The sequence below is a fragment of the Squalius cephalus genome (assembly GCF_949319135.1).
Source record: "Squalius cephalus genome assembly, chromosome: 5".
Classification (NCBI taxonomy): domain Eukaryota; kingdom Metazoa; phylum Chordata; class Actinopteri; order Cypriniformes; family Leuciscidae; genus Squalius; species Squalius cephalus.
The window spans coordinates 46665654-46689070 of NC_137126.1; the positions used below are offsets into that span (position 1 = coordinate 46665654).

General features: G+C 41.0%; 1 protein-coding gene across 6 annotated transcripts in view; it reads left to right on the top strand.

The window, feature by feature from the left end:
- Nucleotides 1-2586: 2586 nt before the first annotated feature.
- Nucleotides 2587-23417, top strand: part of tnca (tenascin Ca) — a 68513-nt gene continuing 47682 nt past the window's right edge. For 2 of the 6 annotated variants that reach the window (XM_079870915.1, XM_079870914.1), the window contains exons 1-2: nt 2590-2880; nt 22265-22817. In XM_079870915.1, the coding sequence (XP_079727041.1) occupies nt 22337-22817 (481 nt within the window). In that variant the 5' untranslated portion in view covers nt 2590-2880; nt 22265-22336. Of the gene's footprint in view, nt 2881-22264; nt 22818-23417 lie in introns of all 6 variants that reach the window. The other 4 variants (XM_079870911.1, XM_079870912.1, XM_079870913.1 and 1 more) reach the window with 4 other exon arrangements.

The following is a 23417-nucleotide window of genomic DNA, read 5'->3' on the forward strand; positions in this document are numbered from 1 at the left end:
AGACTGTAACATTAAAGATTTTTTAGCAAAACACTGGTTTTGACTGGGATCAGCACATCAAAATATCAGCTTGCATTTAGATTGAGTCTTGAATGCAGTTAACACTAGCAAAATACCCATATAGATAAGAAAATATCTGGCACACACACACACTGGGTATCTCCGAATGAGAAAAGATTTCCGTTAAAGCTACATTTGTGAGTTAGGCACACTTTCTGTAGAAATTGCACAGTAGTTTATAACCTCTTGGCAGGGATTCCACCCAGATTGTCATTTAAGCGACATGGAAATACTCTGTAATGGTGAAATGGAGAGAGGTTGATGTGATAATTGCAAACAGGTGGCTGATTGACCAGAAAGTAGTGGTTGTTGATGTTGTATGTCAGTTATAATGTCATTTTTAGTGGCATCTTCAGGCTGCTGTTCAGACAAATATGCAAAAGGACACATCTGCAGATTTAATCTGTTAAACATAATTTTCAACCTTTCTTTCTGCTAGAACTGGAAGTGAAAGTGTTTCAAGCCTGCAGTTGATAATTAGTGCTAAGTAATTAACTAAGTAACTATCAGTCAATAAATCCGGCTTTCTGACATTTTCACCTGAGGTGAAACATGCTTTTTGTGTTTACTCATCTGTTATAGGCCTATACAGTAGTCGTAACTGAGTTGTCCATGCATGGCTTCTGGTCCCAAGATCTGGTTTGCATCTTCATGCCTCTTGCCTGTCTTAGTATCTTCTATCCTTGCTGGAAAAAAACTAGACTAAGCTGTTTGGCTGATCTTAGATGGTCTTCCAGCCTGGCCATAGCTGGTTTAGGTTTAGTAGGCTGGTTTTAGAGGGGTTTTGGCCACTTCTTTAGATGGTCAGGATTCTGACCAACCAGCTAAATCCAGCTGATCACCAGCTTTGCCAGGCTGAGAGACCAACTTGACAAGCTTAAACCAGCTACATTCACCCTAAACCAGCTAAGACCAGCCAGACCAGTTTGTTTATCATGCATGGGTATCAACTGAAACATGTTTGGGTAGTTGGATTTTAAAGTCCCCGTGAACTGGAAGTTGCAAACGACTTTTCTCCAGTCTTGTGACGTATTTCCAAGTGAAACGGAATATTGAACAGAGGGCAGGGTTTTACTTCAGCGCTTTTCCTCTCCAGCTCTCGCTCATAGCAGACTAACGGTTTGAGGGGAGTGCATGCTTAGCGTTTTCAACCCAAGCCGTCAAACTGACGTCATCGGGGAAGGAACGCCATTCCAGACCGGAAGTAACTTTTCAGATTTTGATTAAAGATTACCACGACAAACCATTTTTTTCTGTGTATTAACTTGCACAGATTATTTTTTCACCACAAGACTTGTAATATGTGCTAACAAAGTAAATAGGGTCAATTTTGATTTCATGCCGACTTTAAAGATTTAACAATAAAAAATTAAAATAAAATCTGTAATTTGACCTTTTGTGTAGAAATGTTAAAGTTTGCATGTTATTTGCAAACATTTTTACTTCTGTAATCTGTGTTTTTGAGTAAAACGGAATGTTCATTAGAAACAAATTAGGACAATATTCATTCATTCATTCATTCATTCATGTGCTAAAAATAAAGTAAAAACAGTAATATTGTGAAATATTATAGTTTTATACTGTAATTTATTTTAATATGTAATTTATTCCTGTGATCAAAGCTGAATTTTCAGCTTCATTACTCCAGTCTTCAGTGTCACATGATCCTTCAGAAATCATTCTAATATGATGATTTGCTGCTCGAGAAACTATTATTATTATCATCATCAATGATGAAAACAGTTGTACCACTTAAAATGTGATGCATTTTATTCAGGACTCTTGATGAATAGAAAGTTCAAAAGAGCAGCATTTATTGAAAATATAAATAATTTGTTATATATAAATGTCTGTACGCAGCGCAGGCCTTTCGCAGCGCAAGCGCCGATCTAAACGATGTCTAACATGCCGTCTTTCTGTGCAAAAGCTAATGTAAGCTCCGCTTCAAGGATGTCGTCAAGCGGGACATGAATGTCTTTAACATCAACCCTGACCGATGGCATCATATTGCGGAAGACAGGGCAGCTTGGCGGTCAGAAAGACGGCATGTTAGACATCGTTTAGATCGGCGCTTGCGCTGCGAAAGGCCTTGATGATTTACCGTCACTTTTGATCAATTTAATGCATCCATACGGAATATGAATTTCTTTCCAAAAACTTTTAAAGGGTAGTATGCATACTTGAGTTGATGTTTTGTTATCTAATGCAATGTCTTTTAGATGTTTTTAAGAGTGACTCACATAGTTACTGTTTTTTACTCCATCCTCTTTATGTTTCTGTGCGTACAGCATCTCCGTAGCGCACTTGGATTAAAATTGTAGAATTATTAAATATTCTCTTTGCTTTTATGTCTCTGTAGAATCTTACACCACACTTGAACTTGTACGTATAGGCGTATGTTCTCGCTCCAGGGAGAAGAGAGTATGGGTAATATATGCTGAGTGTGTAGGCATCTCAACACCTCAAAGCAGTAGGAGGGAAGAACAGGAGGGGAAAGAGAGAGAGAGAGAGAATGTGTATGAGTTCGTGAAAAGGCTATTTAAGGGCAGTCCTTGCAATTCACAGCGCTCTGACTGAAGTCTCTCATATTAAAGAGGTGTAGTGCTTTCATCCTCTCTCTCTCTCTCCTTCTCACACACTTCAGCCCAGAGGCTCGGTGGGCAGAGGGGTGTGTGGAATACATCACAGACGCTCTCAGATCTTCCAGCACGTGGAGACACGGAGACAGACGGAAGCTGGAGGTCTCGCATCTCGTCGCCAGGTTTGACTCACGTCTTCTGCACCTCATTTACTCAGTGGACGCTTGATACATCACCACAGGTATCTTTATCCTCTTCATCTGACTTAGCTTATGGATGCAGTGCTTTAGTCTTTTTTTGGATCTTGAGCTTTTTTTTTTACTTTCCATTCACTCTGCTACTGACCAAGAGGAGAATTTCTCTTTCCTTGCTCAGCAGTTCTTAATTAAGCCTCTTTTTGTCAACTTTGTCTCAGATGTTTCTCTTGAATATTCTTGTCAAATAGATTCAAATGAGTCAGCTGTTAGATTTCCATTCATATTGCAATAAACATACTGACTTTTGATTGTAGACATTGATTTCTTGACATGTCAAGAGACATTAAGATCTCCGAAACTAAGTGGTTGAGCAAACGGAGTCTCCTGCTTCTCTTATTATCTCATTACTGTCTTGGAGAAACAATTGAGATATTAAAGCAATCTCATTTTTATTTTATTTTTATATGTGTTGTGTATATATATATCTAAAGCTAAATTTTATTTCTCAGAGGAGATTCAGTTGCTCTGTCTCAGATGTTTCTTCTAAAAATCCAAGTGAAAATAGATAGAAATGAGTCAGCTGTTATCATGCAGGGTTCATATTGAGAAACATACTGACTTTTGGTCGCAGAAATTGATTTCTTGACAGGATTGAGCATAGTATGAGACATAAGATTTTTTTAAAACTATGGGAAAAGCAGGAGACTTCTTTTGCTCTCCATCTAATCCCATTACTGTCTTGGAGAAACAATTGAGACATTAAATTGATCTAATTTATATTTTCTTTCATGTTGGAACCTAAAGGTTTCTCAAAAGAGATTCAGTTGAGTTCTCGATTATTTTGAAGTATCAACTTTGTCTTAGATGTTTCTCCTAAAAATCCCAGTGAAGTATTTCAAAATGAGTCAGCTGTTATCATGCAGAGTTCATATTGAGAAATATACTGACTTTTGGTTGCAGATGTTAATTTCTTGACAAGACTGAGCGCAGTATGAGACGTTAAGATATCTTCTAAAGCTAGGAAACACATGAGATTGAGTTCTTTTTCTCAGGAGTCTCCTTTTGCTCTCTATTTAATCTCATTGCTGTATAGGAGAAACAATTGAGACATTAAAGATTCTTTTTTAGAGGTTGTTTTTTCACAGCTGTGGAGATTCAGTTGTGTTCTGGTTATTTGAAGTATCAAGATTGTCTCAGATGTTTCTCCTCAAATTCTTTTTGAAAAATTAAAATGAGACCCAAATGAGACAAATTTTATAGACAGTAGAAGAGCGGTGCTTTAAAATGAATGTGGATAGCATACATCATATGCTAATTATGGAGTTCATATTGAGATTTATAACATTTTATTTAGGCAAATCTGAATATACTTTCCTGGTCCTATTGAGAATGTCTCATTAGTGCACATTATTTAAAAAAAAAAAGTATATATGTATGCATGTATGTCTTTATATAAGGTATGAATTTATTTTATTTTTTTATTTATTTTTGTATGTATTTTTTTAATAATGTGCACTGCACCTGTTGGCATGAAACTGAAGTTGCAGTAGTATTTTTTTCTTATTGTGACATATCCGAGTGAAGCAGCTTCTCGAACGAGAAAAAATTTAGGGCGGGACTTGTTTTTGTCTATTAGGAATTGATTGGAAGGTTGTGGTTTGCTATTGGTGGATCTCATGTGAGTGGCAGGTTGCTCCGCCCTCATGCCAGTAAACACGTCATCATAGAAGAGATGTTGCTGCAAGAGGGAGGGGAAGATATTTTGATTATGAGAGCATTTGAATTTAACAAAAATTATGTGCATGGATAAATCATTTATAATTGTATATTTTAATTTCATAGAGACTTTAAAGCTTTTTTTTTTCGCCGCTAGGGGTTGCTAACCTCTTACAATAACAAAGGCGTAGGTTGATGACGCAGTGATAAGTGGAATGATGGGACTTGCTGTCATGCTGATGGATCTAATAATGTTTATGGACAATTGAAAACATTCATGTTTTTTTCTATTGAACTAACTTACCCACAAGTGCTGAATTACTACTCACACAGGTCAGTTTATTTGACGAATTAAACTTGTGAGGTAACGCAGCGCTGTTTCACTTGGTCTAACATTACACTATCATACAGCATTTGAGTGTGTTGAAAGTTATAATGCTATTCTATGTGTTTGTTTGCTAAATCAGACTAGCAGTAAGCTAGATCAACATTAGAACGTTACACTATCATACTAAACTGTATTTGAGTGTGTTGAAAGTTATATTATCTATGTGTTAGTTTGTCTGTATGAGACTAGCAGTAAGCTAGATCAACATTAGAATAACATACTGATCATATTCTAACATTTCATCATGTTGAGCTATATAACATTGATTAGTTTTATGTACATTTGCTCATCTGTCTAATAAAGTACATGCAAGAGCGGCGTCTCTGTCAAGTCCAAGTTAGTCGCGGACATGGAGCTCTCGGCATCTCGAAAACTCCACGCTGATATTGATCCTCGTTTTAGTTCTCGTTTTGTCCCAAAGTCTGCTTGCCATGGTCCATAATGTTTGAACGAAACAACAACAGCGTGAGCGTGCCGCTAGACGTAACGCAGTTGTCCACGTCTGTCGCCTTGGTTACTATGGCAGTACGAGCGGAAACCAGGGATAACGCGGATATTACGTCATTGACAGGTGACAAGTGAACAGGGAGCAGGTGTGGCAAATTAATCAATAATCAGGTAATAAGGTGGGCGGGGTTAGGCAATGACAGGAGAGCACATGGCACAAGGAAACACATGACAAGCCATGTGCTCACACCAAACATGACAAAAAACACAAGCACATGGCCAGTAAAACAAATCACAACCCATGTGCTCACACACAACGAGACATGAACACGCAGCCAATGAGAACACTCATAAGCCACGTTTTCACATTAAACATGACAACATGAAAGCACACAGCTAGTGTAAAACACAAGCTGCGTGCTACACAGTACAAGACAAAACATGACATGTAAGCACGCGGCCGATGAAAACATGAGCGGCGTGCTACACAGAACACAACAACAGATGCAGACAGGAGAGCGTACGGTCCGAGAACTCGAAACAGCACACTCACACGACAAGACAGAGCGCACGAGAACGAGCGAAAGCGAAAGAGGACAAACACGCGGAGCATGAATGTCCAAATCCCAACACAGAACCGAAACGAAACCAAACTAGACAGATGTGCCGGGATCTAAACACCCCGCACATATAACAAGACATACAGACAAGAGAGCGCACGGCTCGAGGACGCTCGAACACTCTAAAAACTGCTGGGTTGTGTTAACCCAATTTTGGGTCAAATATGGACTAACCCAACGTTGGGTTAAAAAATGCAATTTAAAAATGGTCAAATTGCATTTTGGACAAAATCAAAAATGCAATTTAAAAATGGACAAATTGCATTTTGGACAAAATCAAAAATGGACAAAAATACCATTTAAAAATGGACAAATTGCATTGGTTACATTAAAAATGTAAACCAACGGCTGGGTTTGTCCATTTTTAAATTGAATTTTTAACCCAACGTTGGGTTAGTCCATATTTGACCCAACATTGGGTTAACACAACCCAGCATTTTTTAGAGTGAAGCCACGCGCCCACACAAACACATGACAAAACAGGAGTGTCAAAACTCTGTCACAGAACCAAGAAATAAACTAGACAGAAGTGACAGAACCCTGACAGCTCTTGTCTCACTTTGATATCACCTGGCAAAAGGCACATACTATATTCATCTGTCAGTGCATTTCTGTATGACTTGAGTGCTCATGAAAATGACATCCTCCCATGGAAACAGGAGAATGATCTGTAGTGCAGTTGGGAAGAAGCTGTTGCTGTGTGTGTGTGTGTGTGTGTGTGTGTGTGTGTGTGTGTGTGTGTGTGTGTGTGTGTGTGTGTGTGTGTGTGTGTGTGTGTGTGTGTGTTTAAGGGAAAGACTCCAGACATTGTGGTTTTTGAGGTTCAGAAATGGACAATTACTATTTAATGTGTAGCTCTTGCTTTAACAAATCATCATTATAATAGCTCATGCTTAAAGATTTTGCAAAACTAGTGTGTAACTCATCCAGCACCATTTGTGAGCGACAATCAAGAGTATAAAATGAGTATACTGTTCCAAAACCTAGTGAGCTGTCTACATAGAGAGCATTTTAAAGAAGTGTGCATGTGCACTACCATCCTGAAGACCATTTCAAAAGTTAGGCAGCAACATTACGCTACCCTGTAGTTTACTTCCTTTTATGCAATTTATAATGTATCATTGCATTCTCCTTTACAGAGAAGAAAATCCCAGATTGCTCTGTAATAAATAAACCTTTTTCATCACTGAAAAGTATCAACAAATAGTCAAGTTTTATGCGTATTCGAGTTCTGCATTGTAGCAACACACTACTGTCAAACTCTATTAAAACAAATTGCGAGTCAAGTGTCTCATGCCAAACTCTACATGAATGACACACAGACTGCCAACAGCATGTAGAGTGTTACTTTTAGGCTTTTAGAAAGTATTTGTCTCTGTAGGCACTCAAAAGCTAATTGCATTTAAATTTAAACTATAATACATTTTTATTTAATTGCAAATGACATGCATGTGTCCAAAGGCATTACATTCATTTCACACTTAAGTATTCATTATTTCCATAATAAGTACTCTTAAAAGTATGCAGAAGTGTACTTTTTCACAAGGGACAGCAAGGCAGCTCGCTAGGTTTTGGAACAGAGCCTTTATCATTTGTATGACACAGCACAAGCTTTTATATGAGGAAAATGCACCATTTTTGGAAAGCGGAATGTCACTCAGTGTCATCAAAAATGGCTTTTTTGTGGTATAGAAATTATCACTCAGCCTGATTATGCAGAGTGAATTGTTGCAGTTCATTTGGATGTTCTGAAGCTCATGCTAAAAACCAGATGGTGTTTATTTTCACCCTAGCAGTTTTATCTGCAGGTTTATGGAAGTGCATCAGGTGAGCACAGTGGGACGTTTGAGGTGAGCATTTGAGGTTTAAGACCTGAGGAAAGAGTCAAGCCCCTGAAATGAAATTGTCAGAGGTCAGCGGCTGACGGCGTTTATGACGCCTCCGCTATGCGCTCTTCCTCCTTTGATGTTGTGGAAGGAATGATGGGAACAGAGAGAAAGTGAGAGTGGAAGGGGTCTGTCAGGACAGCTGGAGTGAGATCGACCCACGGCCTCAGGGCTTCACTTAAGTAAGTATTGTTTGAGTGTGAAATTTGAGGTTTTATTTTGGTGGGCCAATCTGCCATTTATTTGATAGTAGCCATCTAGCCAATTCACTTAGTCCAGATTGCTTATGAATAGGTTGTCAGAGTGTGAAGAATATAGAGAAATGAGAATGAATGTGTCATGCAGTGTTATATGAGTATTATTCCTGTACTAATAAATTAGTGTATTAATATTTTGCATTAGCTTTTTTAATATATATTTTCAGTTTTCATTTCATATATATATATATATATATATATATATATATATATCCTAGGTGTATAATGACATTCTTTTTTCAGACGAATACAATCGGAGGCATACAAAAAAATGTCCTGGCTCTTCCAAGCTTTATAATGGCAGTCAATGGGTATATTTTTATAAGTCCATCAAAGCGCATCCATCTATGATAAAAGTGCTCGGCACAGCTCTGAGGAATTAATTAAGGCCTTCTAAAGTAAAGCGATGCATTCGTGTAAGAAAAATATCCAATATCCACGCTACTCCTACATCACGTCATACATCGTTATCAAGTGTTACTCGCTTGGTGTTAGTCGATTTGCGTACGGCCGTCTGCCGGAAGCTAGTTATTTTAGTCGATAAAGTTTTAAATATGGATATTTTACTTACATGAACGCATCGCTTCAGAAGGCCTTTATTAACCCCCCAGTGTCGTGTGGAGAACTTTTATCATGGATGGATGCACTTTGATGGACTATAAAAATATATACCCATTGACTCCCATCATAAAGCTTGGAAGAGCCAGGACATTTTTTAGTCGGATTGTATCTGTCTGAAAAAAGAATGTCATATACACCTAGGAGGACTTCAGGGTGAGTAAATCATGGGCTAATTTTCATTTTTGAGTGAACTATCCCTTTAATTCCTAATTATTTTTAAGGTAAGTTTATGTTTGTAATTTGTATTTATATTTGATTCTATTTTAACTTTTTTCAACAATTTTGTTTTGCTAAACAATAACAAAACTGGTGTCATGTTCATGACAGAACATGTACATACATAAATGAATTAATCCTATGAATGATTCCTAAAGATCAGTATTTAAGGATCTGTATGATATGTTCAAAATGAATACTATAGCAGCACAGCATATTGCCAAAGCGAAGATGTTTTAACTTTTTGCAGTTCGATCAAACAAGTCAAGACAGAAGTGTTAATCTGGTTCATTTGTTATACGTTGCGTTGTGTAATACAGTGTTCTGTGCAGTGTGCTCTGGTTGTATAATGCACATTTCGCAAAAGCAGTAGGTCATGTGGTTATTCCATACATGCTGAAACATTACATACTTTCCACCGGATTTATGCTGCATTCAGTGTAAGTTAGTGTGTTGTTCTGAACATTGAAGATGTCAACAAGTCTTTCTTTTTGATGTTAGCATGCAAACTGAAGAAATCTAATCCTTGTCCAAGTGAAATTTTTCATTTTAGTCAAGTACATCCAGGTGTTGTTGAATAAAATGAGCGTCAATGGTGATCTGGACTGGACAGCTGCACTGCAAACCAGTTATACGGTGTGTTCTAGGGCCTGTGTTCCCATGAGTAATCTTTGATATAAGCGCCTACTTCCCATAAATCTCTGTGAGTCTAGACAGACAGGTCTGGGTTGCATGTGGACCTGTAGTGCAGATGGCCTGGTGCTGATGGATCACTTCCAGGTTCTTTTGTTTTTTATGAGAATCACTCATTTGATTTGGTGAGCCGCCACTGAAGACGAGGGAATTCATGTCTGGTGTATCCGTTCCACCATGAAACTTCTCACTTACTTAAAGGAAAGTGTCACGTAGGGGCAGTTCTCTGATGGTATCCTCTGGAGGTGTTCAGCAGTTCAGTGAAACTGGAGATTTCTGGAGGTCGCCTTAATGAGGAAAGCATTGATTCGCAGGACAATAAAGTATCTTTCCATCCAAAATTATTCAGATATAACAGAGCTTGTCACATGCTACACTATCACAGTTATCAGTTACGTATCAAGCAATATCTTATATGATTATATATATGTTAGTTGTTATATAGTTATATTATATATATGTTATATATATATATGTTTTCTTAGTTTTGCCTTTCAGAGTATGAAATGCATTATGGCTTTGGACAGCTTTTCTGAGTACAAAATGCATTAAAGTGTAACTGTATTTTGTCATGCATTTGGTGTCGCATAATTCATTCAGTCCACACAATTTGTTACGCTTGGCGACCCATACAAAAGAGCTCAGCAGCAACCTCTCACTCCCATGAAGCACTGCAAATGAGATGAGTCTCCATTTACTCTCTAACTTTACATGTCTAAACTTAAAATATATTGTTTTATACTCTTAATCAGGCACTATAAGTCAGTAGTTTTATATTGTACATTTTAAATTTATTTGATAACATAATCTATAATGCTTTGTGAGATGAGTTGTTCATTCACTCTTAAAGTATGACATTTTGAGTTTAGGTTGCCCTTCCTGTGCATTTGGTTTGTGCATTTTATTTATTTATTGTAGTTTATTCACATTTAAAAGAATTTAAGAACACCTACTTTTGTCTTTTTTTTTTTTTCAATTTTTCATTTTTTTTTTTTTTTTTTTGGCTTCAAATTAACTTTAGTCCTAGTCATTCATTTTGGTGTGGTTCATGGCTTAAAACTATTTTGTTTTGTGAAAAATAATAATTGAGAACTACTTCTGGAACTAAGGTTAATAAAAAAGTAAATAAATTGGCAGTCATTCTTGCGTTCTATTTAGAAGCTGATGATTATCTCATGAATATTTGGTTGCACAATCCCCTACCCTAATGATTTAACCCTGTGGTACTGTTCGTGTGTTGTATGAAAAATGCACAAAAATACCATTTTCAATTTTTATACGAAATTAATTTTTTCCAAAATACCTTTTACTCTAAAACTGTGAGAAAATCAAAGCCATAAATCTAAACAAGCTGTGATACAAATTTGAGGTTGATATCTCAAAAAAATTTGCTTTCAGTAAGAATTAGTTTGGCCGCAGTACCAAATGCTTCCACTAGATGAAATTCGTCTCCCATTCATTTCCAATGCGCTCATTTTTGTGCACGAACAATACAAGTGTAACAATTTTTTTGTGTGTTCGTGTGTGTGTGTGTGTGTGTGTGTGTGTGTGTGTGTGTGTGTGTGTGTGTGCGTGTGTGTGTGTGGACATGTTTTTCTACACCGGTGGGGACTTAAACCTGAATGCACACAGACTCATGGGGACTCGTGTCACCGTGGGGACCTAAATTGAGGTCCCCATGGGTGCAAAAGCTTATAAATCATACAGAATTAGTTTTTTTGAAAATGTAAAAATGCAGAATGTCTCCTGTGATGGGTAGGTTTAGGGATAGGGGCAGTGTAAGGGGATAGAATATACAGTTTGTACAGTATAAAAACCATTACGTCTATGGAGAGTCCTCACAAAGATAGTGCACCAGACATGTGTGTGTGTGTGTGTGTGTGTGTGTGTGTGTGTGTGTGTGAGTTCCAGTTGTACCATTCCAATGAAGTGAATAATTCTAAAAAACAAAACGTAAAATCCAGAGGAACAACTTCTGGATTATAAGATGTTTTTATTTTAGATATAATAAAAGAATGACATTAATCACAACAATGCACTGATGCTTTACTTTCTAGAAAGTAATTAGTACACAGAAAAATTCTAAATCTGTTTCCTTCAGCAATCAAACCAGCATGTGGCATTGTGCTGGGTGTAGACATCAATCAAAGTCTTGTAATCGCCCACTGGCAGTGGACTAAACATGTTAGAGTGTTCACATATACAGCATGAGTCTGCGCTACACTTCTCCTGGAGTGTAGATTGATACATCCTGCTATAGGGTTACAGTGGATAGTTTATCTTTAAGCTCTAGACTTCCACCATAATTGTATATTTGTATATGGAATCTACTGAATGCTGAAAACGTTTGACGGCCGGAGCTCTTCTAGTCTAAACTCGTATGACACACACATGCACAGAGTCTTCGCTGTGGACCAGGCAAAACAGATGGCTGAATACACAGGCCAACATTCCTAGTCCCTGTTTTCCAGGTGGGAAAGTTCCCTTTCTTTTGCCAGTACAGGGAAAACTAATAAAGATACAGTAATTCTGGATTATAACTTAAAGCGCTGATTTGTGTTCCAGAAGGAGGATTTCCCTTTATAATATTCTTAAATACATAGCCTATTTGTTTCTAAGCGTCTGGAGTTTTCTTAGGTTTTTTTTTTTTTTTTCTTTTCTTTTTTAAGTGAAAAGTAGCAGTGGGGCAGTTTTTTTTAATAAGCATTATACAATAATATGAGCAATTTTCAAGCTAATATATCAAGCTAATGGTAGTATAACGGTAGCAAGATATATATTTGTATATATGTGCCTGTGTATATATATATACTGTATATATATACTGAACAAAATTATAAACGCAACACTTGTTTTTGCCCCCATTTTTTCATGAGCTGAACTCAAAAATCTAAGACTAGATTTGTGTACTTTTTCTATGTACACAAAAGGCCTATTTTTCTCAAATATTTTTCACAAATCTGTCTAAATCTGTGTTAGTGAGCACTTCTCCTTTGCCGAGATAATCCATCCACCTCACAGGTGTGGCATATCAAGATGCTGTTTAGACAGCATGATTATTGCACAGGTGTGCCTTAGGATGGCCACAATAAAAGGCCACTCTAAAATGTGCAGTTTTATCACACAGCACAATGCCACAGATGTCGCAAGTTTTGAGGGAGCGTGCAATTGGCATGCTGACTGCAGGAATGTCCACCAGAGCCATTGCCCGTGAACTGAATGTTCATTTCTCTACCATAAGCCGTCTCCAAAGGCGTTTCAGAGAATTTGGCAGTATATCCAACCGGCCTCACAACCTCAGACCACGTGTAACCACACCAGCCCAGGACCTCCACATCCAGCATCTTCACTTACATGATCGTCTGAGACCAGCCACCCGGACAGCTGCTGCAACAATCAGTTTGCATAACCAAAGAATTTCTGCACAAACTGTTAGAAACCGTCTCAGGGAAGCTCATCTGCATGCTCGTCATCCTCATCAGGGTCTCGACCTGACTACAGTTCGTCATCGTAACCGACTTGAGTGGGCAAATGCTCACATTCGATGGCATTTGGCACCTTGGAGAACACTTTCATTTCTTGCATGGCCAGCATATTTACCGGACATGTCACCCATTGAGCATGTTTGGGATGCTCTGGATTGGCGTATACGACAGCGTGTTCCAGGTCCTGCCAATATCTAGCAACTTCGCACAGCCATTGAAGAGGAGTGGACCAACATTTCACAGGCCACAATCAACAACCTGATCAACTCTATGCGAAGGAGATGTGTTGCACTGCGTGAGGCAAATGGTGGTCACACCAGATACTGACTGGTTTTCAGACCCCCCCCAATACAGTAAAACTGCACATTTTAGAGTGGCCTTTTATTGTGGCCAGCCTAAGGCACACCTGTGCAATAATCATGCTGTCTAATCAGTATCTTGATATGCCACACCTGTGAGGTGGATGGATTATCTCGGCAAAGGAGAAGTGCTCACTAACACAGATTTAGACAGATTTGTGAACAATATTTGAGAGAAATAGGCCTTTTGTGTACATAGAAAAAGTCTTAGATCTTTGAGTTCAGCTCATGAAAAATGGGGGCAAAAACAAAAGTGTTGCATTTATAATTTTGTTCAGTGTACATTATATTTATATATATATATATATATATATATATATATATATATATATTATATATATATATATATATATATATATATATATATATATATATGTCACATTCACCGTCCGTCATCGTCCTGTCTGCACTACAGTTCCCAGAATCCTCCTTGTTTCCACACCTGAACTCACTCCCTTCATTACCCGCCTGTTCGTCATCATCATCATCTGCATCACCTGTCTTGTGTTCATCTGTCTGTGTATTTAAGTTCCTTCTGTTCACTCATCACTTGTCGGTCAATGTTTAATGTTAGGTTTATCTTTGTTCTGAGCGCACGCTCCCTTTTTGTTTGTATTTGTTTATATTTAGAATTAAAACCTTGGAATTCATAATCTTCGTGTTCGTCTCCTACTTCATCCACCCAAGAAGCCTGACAGATTGACCGACCTTAAATAAAAAGAAAAGAAGATGGAGATCTGGAAGCAGGCCTTTGTGGGAACCCGCCAAGCTGTGTTTAGGGGGATCCGTGGAGGTCACAGGGGAGGATATGGGCGATATGGGGCCAGACACTTTTTTCAGCACCAACATCCCCACGTCCAACCAGAACCTGAGCCAGTCGTCTGCAGAATCAAACACATCTCCAGAGATGATGACTTCTCTGATCTCCCTCCTCTCATCAGTCCAGCCGAGCCTGCACTTCACGCCAGTCCAGCCGAGCCTGCACTTCACGCCAGATCTGCCGAAGCCAAGGCAGTATGCGTCATGCCCGCCGCGCCTGAGACAGTGAGCGTCATGCCCGCTGCGCCTGAGACAGTGAGCTTCATGCCCGCCGAGCTAAAGACTGACAGCGTCATGCGCGCAGAGATTTTGTTTTCTTTTATTCCGCCGAGCTTGAAGCTCCCTTCGCCGCTGGTTCCGTCCAGCTCAAAGCACTCTTCGCCACTGGTTTCGCCCAGCTCAGAGCCCTCTTCGCCGCTGGTTCCGCCCAGCTCAGAGCCCTCTTCGCCACTGGTTTCGCCCAGCTCAGAGCCCTCTTCGCCGCTGGTTCCGTCCAGCTCAAAGCACTCTTCGCCGCTGGTCCTGCCCAGCTCAGAGCCCTCTTCGCCGCTGGTTCCGCCCAGCTCAGAGCCTTCTTCGCCGCTGGTCCTGCCCAGCTCAGAGCCTTCTTCGCCGCTGGTCCTGCCCAGCTCAGAGCCTTCTTCGCCGCTGGTCCCGCCCAGCTCAGAGCCCTCTTCGCCGCTGGTCCCGCCCAGCTCAGAGCCCTCTTCGCCGCTGGTTCCGCCCAGCTCAGAGCCCTCTTCGCCTCTGGTTCCGCCCAGCTCAGAGCCCTCTTCGCCGCTGGTTCCGCCCAGCTCAGAGCCCTCTTCGCCGCTGGTCCTGCCCAGCTCAGAGCCCTCTTCGCCGCTGGTTCCGCCCAGCTCAGAGCCCTCTTCGCCACTGGTTTCGCCCAGCTCAGAGCCCTCTTCGCCACTGGTTTCGCCCAGCTCAGAGCCCTCTTCGCCGCTGGTCCCGCCCAGCTCAGAGCCCTCTTCGCCGCTGGTTCCGCCCAGCTCAGAGCCCTCTTCGCCTCTGGTTCCGCCCAGCTCAGAGCCCTCTTCGCCGCTGGTTCCGCCCAGCTCAGAGCCCTCTTCGCCGCTGGTCCCGCCCAGCTCAGAGCCCTCTTCGCCGCTGGTTCCGCCCAGCTCAGAGCCCTCTTCGCCGCTGGTCCCGCCCAGCTCAGAGCCCTCTTCGCCTCTGGTTCCGCCCAGCTCAGAGCCCTCTTCGCCGCTGGTTCCGCCCAGCTCAGAGCCCTCTTCGCCGCTGGTTCCGCCCAGCTCAGAGCCCTCTTCGCCGCTGGTTCCGCCCAGCTCAGAGCCCTCTTCGCCTCTGGTTCCGCCCAGCTCAGAGCCCTCTTCGCCGCTGGTTCCGCCCAGCTCAGAGCCCTCTTCGCCGCTGGTTCCGCCCAGCTCAGAGCCCTCTTCGCCGCTGGTCCTGCCCAGCTCAGAGCCCTCTTCGCCGCTGGTTCCGCCCAGCTCAGAGCCCTCTTCGCCACTGGTTTCGCCCAGCTCAGAGCCCTCTTCGCCACTGGTTTCGCCCAGCTCAGAGCCCTCTTCGCCGCTGGTCCTGCCCAGCTCAGAGCCCTCTTCGCCGCTGGTCCTGCCCAGCTCAGAGCCCTCTTCGCCGCTGGTCCTGCCCAGCTCAGAGCCCTCTTCATCGCTGGATCTGCCCAGCACAAAGCCCTCATCGCTGGATCTGCCCAGCACAAAGCCCTCATCGCTGGATCTGCCCAGCACAAAGCCCTCATCGCTGGATCTGCCCAGCACAAAGCCCTCATCGTTGGATCTGCCCAGCACAAAGCCCTCGTCACTGGATCTGCCCAGCACAAAGCCCTCGTCACTGGATCTGCCCAGCACAGAGCCCTCATCGCTGGATCTGCCCAGCACAAAGCCCTCATCGCTGGATCTGCCCAGCACAAAGCCCTCATCGCTGGATCTGCCCAGCACAAAGCCCTCATCGCTGGATCTGCCCAGCACAAAGCCCTCGTCGCTGGATCTGCCCAGAACCGAGCCCTCTTCGCTGGATCTGCCCAGCACCGAGCCCTCTTCGCTGGATCTGCCCAGCACCGAGCCCTCATCGCTGCCCAGCACCGAGCCCTCTTCGCTGGATCTGCCCTCTCTGGTACCCGGGACTTTTCCCAAGTATTTTTTTGGGGGGGGCCATAGGGCTCCGTCCTGGCCACTCGAGGGGCCATGGCCACCTGAGGGGTCCTCACCACCATGGCCACCTGAAGGGTCTTCTCCGCCATGGCCACCCGAAGGGTCCGCACCGCCTTGGCCACCCGAAGGGTCCTCACCGCCGTGGCCACCCGAAGGGTCCTCACCGCCGTGGCCGCCCGAAGGGTCCTCACCGCCGTGGCCGCCCGAAGGGTCCTCACCGCCGTGGCCGCCCGAAGGGTCCTCACCGCCGTGGCCGCCCGAGGGGTCCTCACCGCCGTGGCCGCCCGAGGGGTCGTCTCCGTCCTGGCCACGCCCACAGCCTGCTCCACCGTGACCACACCCACAGTCTGCTCCGCCCTGGAGGCTTCCTGCCTTGTCTCCCTTGCCTTGTCTTCCCCGTCAGCCTCCAGGGCGCCCACCCTCCCACCCCTTCGGTCTTTCTACGGCGCGAGGACGCGCCTACCGGGAGGGGGGAGTAATGTCACATTCACCGTCTGTCATCGTCCTGTCTGCACTACAGTTCCCAGAATCCTCCTTGTTTCCACACCTGAACTCACTCCCTTCATTACCCGCCTGTTCGTCATCATCATCATCTGCATCACCTGTCTTGTGTTCATCTGTCTGTGTATTTAAGTTCCTTCTGTTCACTCATCACTTGTCGGTCAATGTTTAATGTTAGGTTTATCTTTGTTCTGAGCGCACGCTCCCTTTTTGTTTGTATTTGTTTATATTTAGAATTAAAACCTTGGAATTCATAATCTTCGTGTTCGTCTCCTACTTCATCCACCCAAGAAGCCTGACTATATATATATAGTATATATATATACCATACCTTGATATAAAATTGCTCATATTATTGTATAATACATTTAACAAGCTATATATACACACACATTTCTGCCACATAAGCAAAGAAAATCATGCTTTTGTAAATCATAATTTTGAGAGAAGTCACAAGATTCTAAGTCATAATTATGAGATGAAAAATAAAAAAGCCATAAAAAGTTTGAGATAAAAATTCATAATTATGACAGATGTAAATTGACAGTCATAATTATGAAATAAAAAGTTGAAATTGACATTGAATTTGACATCAATTGAATTGAAATTGATTATCAAAATTATTAGATAAAATGTCAGAATTATTACACACCTGTAAATTGAAATTATGAGATACTAACTAATAATATATAGTAGTCAACATTTGAAGTGGATCAAAAAAGTTAATCAAAGTATAACTTTGATGAAAGGTTTTAATCCACTTCAAATGTTGACTTCTGTATATCATCATATATCCAGTATATCACAAAATACATTAGGTTTAGCTTGAAATGCAAATATGCATTTTACTTGACTCATTTATGCCTATTTTGTATGAGCCAGTAAATGAAATGCTTTTTAAATGGAAAATAAATCTTTTGAACTATTTGGAAAGACCCACTACAACGGATTACATAATAGGCTGTAGTTTTCCGCTTGGTGTCAAGTTTTTTTTAAATTGCTCTTTGGATACACTGAATAAATGATCTTGCAGAATCTCTGGAGCTTAACAGATTTGCGTGGTACATACATCATACCGCCCAAACGTTGTCGCAAGTAACAAAGCATAAGTAAGTAGTGAGTTGTAGCCAGATTAGCATTAGCCACACAAGGTATTTTCCAGAAACTCTCACCAGATGTAGGAGAAAAGCCTGTGAAATTCAAGCTCAGGTTTATATGTTCACATCCTGGGGTTTTACAGAACGTAGGAGGAAACGTATTAGATCTACACTGAATTCAAACCTTTGTTCCTGAACCTACCATAGCGACCCAATCGCTGGCCTTTATTTTAACTTTATTATGTGCATGCTGTGTATACGATCTCATAAACTCGTATGCTGTGTTGTATATCCTTTGCATTAGTTTTAAGTATTTTGATCTGACCTTTAAGGGATACAGGGTCACAAGGTCAGCTCTTGTTAGGGTTTGAAGGAATGTACAAACCTGGGAGTGTAGAGTGGACACTTTAAAGTGCAAGGATGAGGTGATGGTGGGTTCAGGGTCCTAACCCAAAGGTCACAGGTTGGAAGAATCATAAACTGGAGGGTTTCCATGTCTTAACAGATAGCAGGCTGCTCACAGTGGAATAACCATGCAGTTGGTTGATTGTAATTTACCTTATTTAAATCCATCCTAAATAGCAAGCAACTTAGGATACATACTCACAGTTTGAATTCACTCACTGATGATTAATCTAATGTGTTTTTGTGTTTTATTTTAATAAGTACATTTCACAGAGGAATCCCTACTGTTAATCTCACTGGTTGGTCTCATGTAATATGCAAACGCCTGCATATTTATGTAATATGACATGCAATTTCAGTATTATAAACTTATTTATATTTATAATAGTAGAACACGTAATAATACTAGAACACTTCAACAAGAAGTCCTATTTACACTTTGTTTCTAATTTTTTTAATCTCACGTGTTTGTTGCATCATACTCTAAATGCATCAGTCTGGCTGTACTTTCTGTTTGGTCATGAATAAACTTTTAATGTGTTTTAAAGGCTGTTAGCGCTCTGAGAATGTGATGACTGTGGTTCTGAACTATTAGATTACATGCAGTTTTATGAAGTTGGGAAAACGTTTATAAAAAACCTTAAAACGCTCAAAATATCACATGAAAAGGAGTCATAAAAGGATGGGATGACTCTTCTCATCCTATCGACTGAATCTTCTGTTTTTAAATTACTGTATATGATGTAAATAGCTTGCTCATGTCTATGTATGTATGTGTATATACATGTTTTCAACATAATTATAAGAAAAGCTGCAATTCAGCATATTAGAATGATTTCTGAAGGATCATGTGACACTGAAGACTGGAGTAATGATGCTGAAAATTCAGCTTTGATCACAGGAATAAATTACATTTTAAAATATATTACAATAGAAAAGTTATTTTAAATTATAGTATTTCTGTATATCTAACAGATATAGCCTTCGTGACCATAAAATACTTTTTTAAACTACTTTTCAATGGTGTTTCTGTATATATATTTATTTATTTACTTTAACATCAGTCATTTTAATTTGATTCTTTGATATAGAAAAGAATCAAACTTACTAACTCTAACCAAAATGATTGACAGGCAGAGAGCCTGACTCGGTTTACAGACTGTAGTTGTGTCGCAGGTGCAGATGTGAGATTCCATGACACATATTTCACTGTGTTATTCCAAAACAAGTCACTTACAGCACCTTTATTTCAGAAATGTCATACCTATTAATGTGAATATTCAGTATATCAGCCCTACTAGTGACAGGAAAGTGTGTCGATCGTTGAAATGAGCAAGTCTTGCCAAGTAACTTTAATTAACATAATTACAGGCCTGGTATCAAAGGATCTCATTAAAGTGTTCTCAAATTATGCACATGCAAAAAATGCATCTATTGTGTGCATCTAACTTGAGGCACAAAGCTTATCATTGAACTGCTCAGTGAAAAAATGGCTTTTGCAATCAGTTTGTAAGTGGCGCTCACACAGTAGAGACAGGAAGTCCCTCTCGCTGCGGTTGTGTAGGTGTCTGATATCTCTTTTGAATCACGCTGGGGTCTCGCGGTCAAGTTTTCCTCTCCGACTCACACACGCTCAGACATCTGAGACATGTGGAGGCTGTATGGACATCCAGAAGGAGATTCAGATGAGCGTTCCCACGCTGCGGAGGAGAGTTAGACTCTGGCCCCCATCCACCATCCACAAATTACACAGCTCCCATGTCCAGATATGAAGTCATCCCAGCTCAAGTGTGCAGACGGGAAACACAGATTTTATTAATATGCTCAAAGACTGTATTTTTAGGAATCTGGCAGAGTGTCTTAGAAAAAGAAAAAAACGAATGTATGATTCAGCAATAAGGGTATCTTGATGAGCGATGGACCTCATAGTCTTGTAAGATACAGTGCCAATCAATTTTGTTCAATAACTGGTGTAGACTTTAAATAGGCTTTTATTCAATACATGCATTGAATATACTGCCTCTCACATAATGCATTTTCAATTTGTTGAAACAAGAATTTAAAGGTATAGTTCACCCAAAAATTAAGATACATACTAAGGAAAGTGTGAACACTGGTTATGTTGTAGTCAATGTATGTTTTTATGCAAATATGTTTTTGGAAATTGAACTCTCTGGCCCACCAGAGGACTGGGACCAAGGGCTGGAGGGGGACGTCAGAGAGCATGGATGTTCGACAATCCTCCAGGGCGTCTAAGCTTGATTCGTGCCTGGGTACGGTGCATCTTGCCTGGGATGCAGTTTCAGAAAACCAGCCTGTCAATTCCTGGAGGTTGGAGGTTTCTTACTTCCAGAGCTCCACAGTGGTGGAAATTGAACTCTCTCACCCACCAGAGTGAGCCTTTGTCAGCCTGAAGATGGACTAATGTGGCCCTGGAGATTAGTTCTCAAAGCCGCTAAAAAAAAGTCAAGACTTCCAGGCAGCGGGCCATTATTTAAGTCATGCCCAGCACTGTGCATCTTGCCTGGGATGCAGTTTCAGAAAACCAGCCAGTCAATTTCTGGAGGTTTCATACTTCCAGAGCTCCACAGCGGTGGAAATTGAACTCTCTCACCCACCAGAGTGAGCCTTTGTGGGCCTTACGATGGACTAATATGGCCCTGGAGATTAGTTCTCAAAGCCGCTAAAAAAAAGTCAAGACTTCCAGGCAGCAGGCCATTATTTAAGTCATGCCCAGCACGGTGCATCTTGCCTGGGATGCAGTTTCAGAAAACCAGCCGGTCAATTTCTGGAGGTTTCATACTTCCAGAGCTCCACAGTGGTCGAAATTGAACTCTCTCACCCACCAGAGTGAGCCTAAAGCAGACCTCATGATGGTCTAATGTAGCTCTGCCTCAAGAACCACTTTGTCACCCATTCGCCAACACCCGACAGCCCATTTTCGGCCAGTCTTTTACATGCGACTGCTCTTCAGAGGGCGTTCGAATCAAGGCAGCCTCCCTGGGCTGGAGGGGGATGTCAGAGAGTATGGGTGTTTGGCCAAATATGGCAATTTGGACTTAGTTGTTTTTCTGAGGAGGACATTCCTCCCGTCTTATTTAAGTCATCCCCGGGACAGTGCATCTTGCCTGGGATGCAGTGTCCGAAAACCAGCCGGTCAATTTCCAGCACTCCACAGTGGTGAAAATGTAACTCTCTTGCCCACTAGAGACTGTTGTGTTGTAGTCAATGTATGCTTTTTCCTGTGAAATTTAACATTTTCAATGCATTTTATTTTTGCATTGTAAAATAAAACTTAAAGCTGTAGTTTGCCTTACCTTAACTAAGTTTAGTGTATAAATATATAAATATATATAATTACCATTTTGCAATCCATAGAAAAACATGGATCTTTGCAATAACAGAATTGTCAACGCTTAATGACTACAATTAATCATCCTTTATTGGGGACTGTTTGTGATTCTGTTGTTTGCTGTTGTCATTCATAAGTTTCTTTTTTTTTTTTAAATATGTCTATTTATTATTTTTTCTTTTAGTTTTAGTTATTTTAGAAGTTAAATGAAATTAATAGAATGTGTCCATGGAACCAAAATTAATATAAACAAAATTAAAAATATGAATTAAAAATATAATAGTATCTCAATTATACTAAAATGACACTGGTTGACACTTCAGATTTGATGGTGCTTTGAAGGGGTTTTCTGCCTTTTCTATTCATTCTTGGAATTGTAATGTCATTTTACATTTTTTAAAATATGTTTTGTGTCTTGTCTTTTTCAGAGACAGCACCACTTTGTCCAGACTCACCAGGCAGGCTTTCTTGCCAAGACAAGCATTCATTAGTGCAGAAACATGTGGTCAGGTCGCCTGACTTTCAGTTGTTTGCTTTTGGCCACCCTGATGACTCTAAATCATGCCGGCCTTGTAAAGAAGATGATCAGGCACCGACGGGAAGCTCTGACGATTCCCGGCATACACAACGTAACCCTTCCAAACACTTCCCAACCGGTCATTTTCAACCACGTTTACAACATCAAAGTCCCGGGTAGCTCTCTGTGTGTGGATCTAGACTCTCCTGGTGGTGGTTCGGATCTCGAGCAGAAGGATGCACCATCTGGCTCAGAACAGATGGTAACAGACCAGACATTGGACGGCAGTAATCAGATTGTCTTCACCCATCGCATCAACATCCCCAAGCAGGCCTGTGGCTGTACAGGTGGACTGCCGGATCTGAAGGAGCTCCTGAGTCGATTGGAGATGTTGGAGGGTGAGGTGTCCACACTCAGAGAGCAATGCGGCACAGAGCCGACCTGCTGCAGCGCAGAGGTCTCAGGTACGGGACACATTCAGATTAACTTCTTTATTGAGGCTCGAAAGTTTCACAGTGTTAACTCACTGGCAGTCACATTTTAAAGGTGTTTTGTTTTTAATGTTAAATGCTTTCTCTTATTCATAGGATCATAATGCAGTGACAAATATATGCCATTCATACTCTGATTCCTTCAAAAAGTATGAACACGATGCGTCACATTTAAAAGATTGATCTTTTTGAGCATCCTGACCCCGATATAGCAAAATTGGCTCAACCAATGGTGTAAATTTGTGTATTTGTGTATTGTGTAATATGTATTTATTTATTCATTCATTTATTTATCCATCCTCAGATACATAATTAATTTAAATCATAAATAAAATAATCAGTAATCTATAAAGTCATAATGCTAAAGTCTTCATGTGGCGTAATCATGTAACTCTTTGCAATATACTTTGGCAAACCTGTACAACTTCTAAATAGGAGGTCATGGCGCTTTTAAAGTGCATTAATGTTTACATGCCTCTTCCTTAGCAAATGCTATTTGGCAATGATATTTCCATAATTGAAAACGTATTATGTATGTAGCTCAACCAGCACAGCATGGCGCCAGCAACGCCA